The following is a 10,085-nucleotide window of genomic DNA, read 5'->3' on the forward strand; positions in this document are numbered from 1 at the left end:
GATCTGTGTGAAGGACTGTGTGTTATTTATCAGAGATGGCTGGGGCGTGACTTCTTTTTTTTCTTCTTCCCGAAGCTACAAATATGTTTCCCCAAGCCTCCCTGAAATACTGAGGGGAAATCCAAGACCCTCCCTCCAACATAAATAACCATATACTGCAAATTCCTGGATTAAGAAAAAAATTGCCTGGTTTTTCACTACAGTCATGCGTGCAAGAGTACAGGCTTCTTTTTTTTCAGGCCCTGATTAGTGCAAACTGTTTAGTTTTACGGATAGTTTAAATCAGACATACAGAATAACATGATTTTGATAAAATATGGCTATTTTAAGATCAATTTTGTTATTTTGCCCCAGGGAGGCGCTTGTAGTGAGAGATAAGTTCAAGGACCATCAGAAATGTGAAAATCCAACGATATTTCCTGTTTTTACAGTTTCTGGCAATGATAAACGCTGTCGTTTTGATGATTTTTACACAAGACATGCCTTTCACAGCCACCAGCAGGATTTGGAGTTCAGATGGTATTAAACATAAATACAAAGTACAGCAATTTCAAATTGCATGTCCAGGTTTCCCACAAATTTTCAAGGAGCGATCATAATTTTTTTTTTTATAAAAAAAGGCCAAAAGGCATATCAGATTCAAACTCTGGTCAAATGTAATGTCAGCTAATAAACCAAACGTCAAACATCAAGGCATATTTTAGCTTTGTTGCGATAGCTCCAGAAAATGAATTTGCTGTTATGACAACAAAATTTCACAACTTTTTCCAAACTTACAATAATTTTTACTAAATCCATGATTTTTCCAGGCCTGGAAAATGTGATTGTGAAATTCCATATCTTTTCCAGGATTTTAATGACTGTGGGAACCCGGTATGGCCCTCCCCTAAACCAAATTTTAAAAAGATAAGTCCCTCCAAAGTGCTTTCAAAAATTTACTGACATGCCTCCCCCATTGTCCACCACCCCCTCTCCTCTCATAAATAAGGAACAGTCCCTAATTGCCTTGATATGATGCTGTCGCGTTTGTTACTTTCTAAATTAGTTCACATTATCTAACGTACATCAGGTAATCAATATTGCAGCCTCACCTTGGACAAAAGACAAGGCTAGGCTGTGTGCCTGCATCATCATCCATTTTTAGATTTTTTTCTAGAGTTTGTTTTAAACAACAAACCTCTGGTTAGTAAACGACAAGCAACGATAAGTTTGTTTCATCACCTAGCTAGGTTTAATGCCATAGCTAGCTAGCATGAACCAAAAGTTCTATCCGTTCTATTGGTTTTATTGCCATGGTTACCATCAGTTTACCTCGCGTACTAATTTAAGAACGGTGGTTAAACTTGACCGGATCTACGTTTGAGCTGTCAAGTTAGTCGAAGACGTTCAAAAAAGACATTTAGGAACTTTTTTTTCATATATTTTTGTTAAAACCAGCTAATGATAGGGATATTCACCTGCTCAGGGGAGTTTTTTGATGGTGTGTGAGGTGATGACCCCCTCAGTGACGGAGACGTATCAGCTGTGGTGACGTTTGTTGTGTTTCTCAGCATCACTGCCACACCCTCAGAGTGCAGCAGCAGCAGCAGCAGCAGCAGCATGATGCGAGTCGTCCTGCTAGTTTTGGCTCTCCCGGCAGTCTGCAATGGCATCCTCCCTGAGATAGTGGACTCTGGCATCAGTCACATCCTGGAGGATGATTCCGCACAGAGACAATCGGAGCTGGACCGCATGTTTGTGGAAGTGGAGCAGCTGCCAGAGGATCCGCAGCAAAAGCCTGAGGATGCGTTTCACCAGGTAAGCAGACAGTTGATAGTCAGCATCTGGCTTTTAAAATGACATGGCATTATTTTAATGCTTGCTGCAGAAAACAACCTTTGGTATTGCTACGAGAACCTTTTAATATGATTAAAACACTGAAATCTCTTGTGAGAAATATAACCCTGCTGGAAAAAAACTGCAAAAAAAAAAAACAGCTGGTTTTAATTGGTTTTAGCTGGTTGAAGATGGTCTTAGATGGTCCTGACCCAGTTCTTGCTGGTCTTTGATGGTTTGACAAGCTGGTGTGGCCAGCCTCTCAAGGTGTGCACATTTATCTTTACACATGACAGAAGACTTAACTGATTTATGCCCTTTGCTTTTCATACTTCCCCCTTCAGACACTTATTTCTTCATACTCAAGGACATTGTTTTGGTTTCAGTTTTACAGGAACTTCAATGGCTGAACCAGCAAGAGTGACCATCACAAGCTGGTGTAATAGATCCATGGGTATAACCAGCTACACCATCAAAAATGATGCAAAAACATACCTTAAACTGGTCAAACAAGCTGGTCAACCAGTTTAACCATCTTAAGCTGGCCAGGCTGGGTTTTTTTTCAGCAAAGACAAAGCTAGAGGCAGCAATGGAAGGAGCTAGAATATGGGAGTGACTTCTTAATGCATAAAATCTGTCTCTGATAATCTCTCCAATCCTTCTAGAGCAACAACGAGAGTGTGAGTCCCAGCCCTCATCCCAGTAACCCTCCCCCAAGTCATCAAAATGACACTGCTTCTGATAAAGTGACTGATAACGAATCCGTCCACACCTCAGCAGAACAGGTACACTTATCAACTACGAGTGAGATGGAGTTTGTTTCCCTTTGTGAATGACACTAAACAGATGTCCCACCTTCACACAGGAGACAAACAACATCACAGCAGCCGTCCGGTCCAGTGACCTGGGGAACAATATTGATCATGTAAGTGTATTTTGTTTACCTACAGTCTAACTTCCTCTTTTAACAGAACCCCTGTGTTTTGTCATATGACCTTTGACTGCTCAGTTTGAATTTCTCAAAATGAAAAGGCCTCAAGATAGCATAATGTCTGGCAGCTGCATCACAGACACTGACTTGGCATAATGTCTGCTAATGAATCAGACAGTCTGTGTGTGGGATGTGCAGCGTACTTTCATGCCTTCATTCAGCTGTAGTTATTAATTGCCAGCACTACGTGAAAGAAAAAAAAAGTTAAAAGAAATGCTGATATGCAAGCGATTTGTAAAGCGTGTTTGGACTGATTACTGTAAAGTATTGTTGGTAAATAAGTGATGATTATTGCTTTTGCTGCTTGTAGCTCAAATTCATTTTCAGGATTAAAGCTTCTAACAGAGGGTGTTCTTATGCAGCAACACTGATTTTTAAATATTGTTATTCACAACAAAAAGACAATATTCAGTGAGCAACTTTCTGATTTTATTTGGCTTAGAATTTGCAAAAGAGATAAATATAGATAAAGATCAGAAAAAAGCATTTATCTGAAGTACTGTACCTGTACCTGTATATTTCAGGGAGGATGCATGGGGCACGTCTCCCTCAATATTTAGAACATGTGCATTAGGGTTGCAGCGATATACAGGTTTTAAGGTATACCGTGATATGAAAGTTTCCGATTTTCATACCATGTACATTTGCTTATCTACGATACTGAAAAAAATGTTTTAAGACCTAATTATAGTGGTAAAACATTAGTTCAACCCAAACTAACCCTTCTGTTTTTATTCCTACGGGGGTCACTCTCACTGATAATCATAACAATTCTGTAATAGATTGAAGTGCATGAAATCTCATACAGGTGCAATCCTAATGTGCCTTTGTGCCCTGAATAATAACATGGAAGTAGCAGAGGACTTTTATTTTGAAAAAAGACCTTTGAACCATAAATTGATGCAGAAAATGCACAAATTGCTGCATTATAGTATACGAGAATGCAAGGAATTAAGTGTCTGATGCCTCAACCCCCGTCGCATATGTGTCCCCCCCAAATGTTGAAAAGAAATCTACGCCTTTGATTGACAGAATAATTATTATGTGGATCATCACATTTGATATATTATAAGTCTTGTCATTTTGCTACTTCAACACTCTGCAGTGTTTTTTGGCCCTTTGTATACCGGCAGAAGGGAGTCTGTTGAATGATGTAATGTTAGACACATTATAGACAGTTAGGAGAGGTTAATGGCTGTTTATATGGTAACTCTGGGATAAGAATCTGTCCCAGTTACAAGAGATAAAAATAAAACTGGAGGAGGCGCCTCTTTCTCCATAAATATGTGCTGCCTGAGTACTTACTCCAAAGAAGCCTATGAAACCTAAAACTATAATTTATTCAGTTCTTCACTTTGCACTCTGAACAAAATACTGTGACCTGAATTTGTTTTAAATTGAGAGTTTCTTTACCCTGGGGGTTAAATCCAATGTAGAGACGGATGGAGTGGCCAGACATTTCTAAGACTGATATATTAAAGGTCCAGTGTGTCGGATTTAGGGGGATATAGAGGCGGAAATGAAATGTAATATTCATAACTATGTTTTCATTAGTTTTTAATCACCTGAAAACAGGAATTGTCATGTTTTCGTTACCTTAGAGTGAGCCGTTTATAGGGAGCAGGTCCTCATCTGGACTTTAATAATAACCAGATGATGGCCCAAAAATGGCACCTGTTCTTTCCTGGGGAATTGCTCGGCTGGCGTACTGCGAATAAAGTTTTTTTAATTTTAATTTTATAATTTTTTAAAGTTTACTTGCAAGACATGCAGCCCAGTAGTGTTTCTCCTGCAGGCCCTGCCCGCAAGTTTCTGCACACCTCATAGACTTGACATTGTGATGACTTCATGGATTTTTAAATGGCTTTTCTCAGCTCTGAGGGAATTTTACAAATATGAATCCGCCATGGTTCAAAAATTCAGAATAGAAGGAGTCATAATTGACTTGGTTTGCAGTTGGAGGTGTCCTGTTAACAGTTTTACAGAGACAGTCGGAGCTGGACCACATGTTATTTTACAACCTGGGTCAAAATGGGAAAATGCTTCTTTTTTTTTTGCTGCAATACCCCAGTGGCGACTGAGAAAAATTTGCTTTTAATCACCGGGGCCTTTTGTTTTGGAGAGGAAGAGACCTCTGCGGATAATTCAGTTTCCTGTAAAAATTTCCTCAACAATTAAATTCTAACTGGAAAAAGTTTCAGCTGGCTGCAATCTCACCACCTGATGCCACTAAATCTTAGACACTGGACCTTTAACATTTTTTGGCATATTTAACAACAAAACCTTTCTATATGTAAGCGGACCGTGAGGAGTTCACTCATGTTCTTCAAAAAATAAACAATGCCATAGATATTTCACATGACTGAGTATCTGAATTTTTGGTTCAGACTGTGGCGTTAGATGTAGTCCTTCTTCTCTCTTGTCTTTAGGGATGCATCAGTGATGGGGACTGTGGGAAGGGACGGTATTGTCTTCATGACAAACGTGACTCTAAGTGTCTGCCTTGCAAAGCAATAGATGTGGTAAGTGAACCTAAAGTTACCTTTAACGGGCGCATTCCTGATTTTTTTACTATAATCTTCTGTTGCTTTTACACACACACACACACACACACACACACAGACACACACACACACACACACACACACACACACACACACACACACACACACACACACACACACACACACACACACACACACACAGACACAGTCACCTCCGGCCAGCTGGGGTTTCACCTCGACTGCATTGCAGTGTGTCCACAAGTGTAATTGGAGTGTGTTGTTTGGGAGCACTCTGTCCTATGAGCTTCACATGGAATAACAGCAAGCGTCAAGGTTAAATAGGAGCTCGTCTTTTCCCGATGCTCTCGCTCTCTCTCTCAAAGGACATCTAGGAGAAAAAAAAATAGTAATGAGAGTCCTCTCTCTAGAGAGTCAGCCATTGGTTTTATTTAAGACTCAGTTATTGCTGCTGATTCTGTTGTATTCACCGGATGAACTGGTCTCAGTGAAGCAAAGTAGAAAAGCAAAGGGATAAAGATACTGGCCGTCTGCCAACAGGGGCACAGTGTGAGTGGATAATAAATACACAGAGGACAGGATCTGGGTCTCGTCAAAAGCACTGCACTGGAAAACTCAGCATGGAAATAACCCGAACGCTGTGCTGTATCTCCAAATTAACAATTCATAGACAATGTGTAGGAACAAGAACCGGTCTCTCCGATATAAGAGACCAGTTGACCTGCTGATCTCATTTATATTTAAAGGTCTAATTAAAGGTTAGGAAAATAAAAACATTTTTTTCGATTCTTACAGTCATGCACTAAGGATAAGGAGTGCTGTGGTGAACAGCTGTGTGTCTGGGGTCAGTGCAGTCTGAATGCAACTAAAGGAGAAGCTGGCAGCACCTGTCAGTACCAGACAGACTGCAGCCCGGACCTCTGCTGTCTTTTCCACAAAGGTACAGCACAACACAGTGTAGTATATGCTGCTCAGTGATTCTCTACATTTTCTCACAAGATATCTGTGTGTGTTTCTTTGTGTTTTCAGCCCTGCTCTTCCCCGTCTGCTCAGCCAAGCCTATTGAGCGTGAGCGCTGCCTCGGTGCCTCCAACCACCTGTTGGAGCTGTTGTCCTGGGACATTCAGGACGAGGGACCCAGGAAACATTGCCCCTGTGCAGGAGGTCTCCACTGCCAGCACCTGGGGTGAGTGCAGTGCATTTAAAGGTCCAGTGTGTAGGATTTAGAGGGGAAATATGGCAAAAATGAAATATAATACAATAAAAATGTTTTAATTAGTTTACAATCACTGACCTCCTTTGTTACCTTAGAGTGAGCTATGTATATCTATATAGGGAGCTGGTTCTCGTACCACCATGTTTCTACAGGAGCCCAGACTAGACAAACCAAACACTGATTCTGTAGGGCTGTTTGTGTTTTCATGTTTTCACATTAGCCACCATAGTTAACCCTTTGAAACCTGGATTGTCATCACTTTTCTAATGCTGCTTTCAGACACCTTTCACAAGTATTTAAACCTTTAAACCTGAAACAAACAAGGTTAATTTGTGTTGTGTTTTGTGTTGTATGTTAGTAACATAGGAAACAAGGCGATTCACAACTTGACAAGGAATGTCCCACAAATTGCAAGAAATGTGTAAATTTAGAGAATAATTTTTCAAATATCTAGGGAAAAAAATCCAGAGAACTATATATAAAATGATCATAATTATATATTTTAAATTATTTGAACAGAATTCTTATTATTTTAATAATTTTTAGTTTTTTCTTTTCTTGTTTTTTTGCGGGTAATTTTCTTATACTTTTTTTATGAATTTCTGCAAATTTTGGGGTAATTTCATCTTAAGTTTCTCATTTCTTTAGTTCCATGTTTTTGAAAGAAATCAAGCCAATTCGCTAAGGTTTTAAGGGGTTAGCAGCCCCTCAGTGATGAGCAGCGTAAGAAAAATACAGATTTAAAAAAAAAAAAACAAACGAAAAAAAAAAAACCCATAAATCTGCTTTATTCAGTGTTTTCACTGGTTTAAATCATCTGTGTGGATGATTCGGCTCTCAGTTAAAAATTACTGAAAGATGAACACTGAAGGAATTCTAACCAGGAGAAGTTTCAGCTGGTTGAAATCTGCAGTCCTCACTATTAGATGCCACTAATCCCTCTAAATCTTACTCACTGCTCTTTTAATAGCACAGAATGCCTTAAAGCATGTATTTGTTGTTGAGAGAATGGGTCTGTTCACAAAAGTACAAAAGCTTTACATGCATGTCATTCACTGACTTTTATCGCCAATACTACACTGCAAATCTCTGCTTTTTGACAGGCGAGGGTCCATGTGCCTTAAAGGAGAAGACTCGAGTGAAGAGGACCTGACAGACAGTCTATACTCAGAGATAGACTACATAATATAGAATCATTTTGATTTGACTCACATTGCCTCGTAAACAGCTGAACAGGGGTCTCCTCTGACTCCAGAGCGCTTCTGCACAGAGCCACAGTACTTTCTGTTCGCCAGCTTACTCCAAAGTGGTTAAGCTAAACAGCATGGAAAATGGATGAAAATATATTTATTTTATTTGCTGTAATTGTGACCTGAGGTTCACACCCTTTAAAGGTTTCTGAAAATGTAGCTATAAAAGTCACTAACAAAAAAAAAAAACCCAGGAAATACTATATGTGTCCTGTGTTGACACTAAAACTGGTTTCTTGACTATTTGCTGCATCTATATATTGTGATACAACTCTAACCTTTATTTAATGCCAATAATGCTAAAAATAACATTAACACATTGTAGCAACTCTAGACACTTAAGTATCCAGCCAGATACAATCATGCTTCATGCGCTGTTTGACTAATAATACAGTATCACAGAAGCAGGCAATAATAACTGTAAAAATAACTGTAACATTTCGCCTTTATTCATCCACAGCGAGCCAACGCCACCATGAGATGTCAGCAGACTCTGGTAAAGGATTCTGATAGTTTTTAAAATAGCTTGTGTTAATGACTACAACAGTTTGTCATATTCATAAGCAAGTGATTTCTTCAATCTATTGCCATCTTAGAAGCTATATTGAATCCTTATACATGTCTGATGAAATCTCAATGATTATTTGATGGTAAATTAATAATTCTAGCTGATTCGATGAGCTAAATTTGTTTGTAACAAGGCTTTTTTCCCTCCCACAATCCTTGCTTCATTACAGCAATTCGCTGCTTCGCGGCTTTGACGTACTATACTTTGCCAAGACTAAAGCCTCCACATTTTTAAGGCAGAGAAGACTTCTGATACTCACAAGAGGAAATAATGTTCAAAATGCCATGTTGTGGTTTATTCTATCTATATTGTTTGTATGGATATATTCTTATGTTTTTATTTCTTTTAAATACCTACACCTCTGTGTTTCAAGCAGTATCTTATACCCAGCAGCATGTCAGAAAACATCAGCTGTACGATCAAAAGAGCAGCAAATTCAACCATCTTTAATTTAACCAAAGAAAAAACAGCTTTAGTTTTCCTACAGTTTATACACTATCATAAGACTTCGACCTTGTCTAAAAATTTAACAAATTCCAAATCCACATCTAAAAACTGTGTAAATGTATTGGGTGTTTCCACACAAAATTTCAAAACTTTTCCATGACGTTTTAAGAACCCATAAAAGATATTCTCGCCCCACTTGCTCAGTGTTGTTTTCAAACATCAGAGTCAAACTATTAAAAACATAACTTCATCGAACTGGCTGACGTGAAGAAAGAGAAAGAGCGCAGGGAGAAAATGAAGATATGTACATAATGGTAAACAAAACGTCATGCATACATGCATATTAGAGCAACATTAAGTCAACACCTATAGAAATTAAATTTGCCATTACGTTACCTTACTTAGAAGGTTATCAAGTGAAGATTACTGAAACAATTTCATACGAAAAAAAAATTCACGTTTTCTCTAAAACTTTACAGACGTCCATGACTTTACCAGACCTGGAAAAGGTGATTGTGAAATTCTGTGACAATTCCAGGTTTTCTATGAATGCAGGAACCCTGAATACAACTCTTTTAGTCTAGTATAACCTTAAATGTTTCAGAACATTTTATACGTAATGAAATATTTTCCCATTACGAATCTGACACACTGCAGCCCTGTTTTTAGATTTATCATTGGAGTGATATTCATTTCTTGCTGTTTGTTCCACAAACTTGAAGGCATGTTGTTTTTGTCCTTTATTCCATTTATCAGCCCTAATGCCCGTTTTTGTCACATCGTGGGAACAACTTGATTTTAATTAAGCGCAAGTTTTGATTTGTCGCCGTCTTCAGCTCAAGCTTATGTTGCACACCTCTGATCAACATGACATTGGTCCCAAACACCTCCTGGTTGTATGTACTCTGTGTCTTCCATGTACAGCAATGTGACTTACCCTTACAACACCCAGCGAGGTAGATGTGATACCAATGTAAGCAATACCGGATGTATGTGTTAATAAAGCTCTGGTAATAGCAGCTGGTGCTGGATGCTAACTTCATGCTAACCTCGTCACAATGCGATGGTTTGCTGGGAAACCTGGGGTCCTGGCATTCATGTGGATTCCACCTGACGTGCTCCATCCCACCACACACCGTTGCAGATCGAGTACACCGTCCTCATGGCAACAACACTCCCCAATGGCAGTAGCCTCCCAGCATGCCACACTGCAAAAAGTGCTCTGGAATGGACCAAGGAAGATGATCAGAAGATCAGTTTAATTCACTTCACCTGG

General features: G+C 39.1%; 1 protein-coding gene across 1 annotated transcript; it reads left to right on the plus strand.

Annotated features, from left to right (window-relative positions):
• The first annotated feature begins 1,544 nt into the window (after window positions 1–1,544).
• On the plus strand, window positions 1,545–9,828 carry dkk3a (dickkopf WNT signaling pathway inhibitor 3a). Its single transcript, XM_042488576.2, has 7 exons — window positions 1,545–1,797; window positions 2,481–2,600; window positions 2,681–2,740; window positions 5,236–5,328; window positions 6,124–6,268; window positions 6,358–6,514; window positions 7,648–9,828. Exons 1-7 carry the CDS (start codon window positions 1,600–1,602, stop codon window positions 7,733–7,735), a joined length of 861 nt encoding a protein of 286 aa, XP_042344510.2. The 5' UTR covers window positions 1,545–1,599; the 3' UTR covers window positions 7,736–9,828.
• The last annotated feature ends 257 nt before the right edge of the window (window positions 9,829–10,085 follow it).

This window comes from Plectropomus leopardus, chromosome 1, assembly GCF_026936395.1.
Source record: "Plectropomus leopardus strain MGB_pleo_1.0 chromosome 1, ASM2693639v1, whole genome shotgun sequence".
NCBI classification, from domain to species: domain Eukaryota; kingdom Metazoa; phylum Chordata; class Actinopteri; order Perciformes; family Serranidae; genus Plectropomus; species Plectropomus leopardus.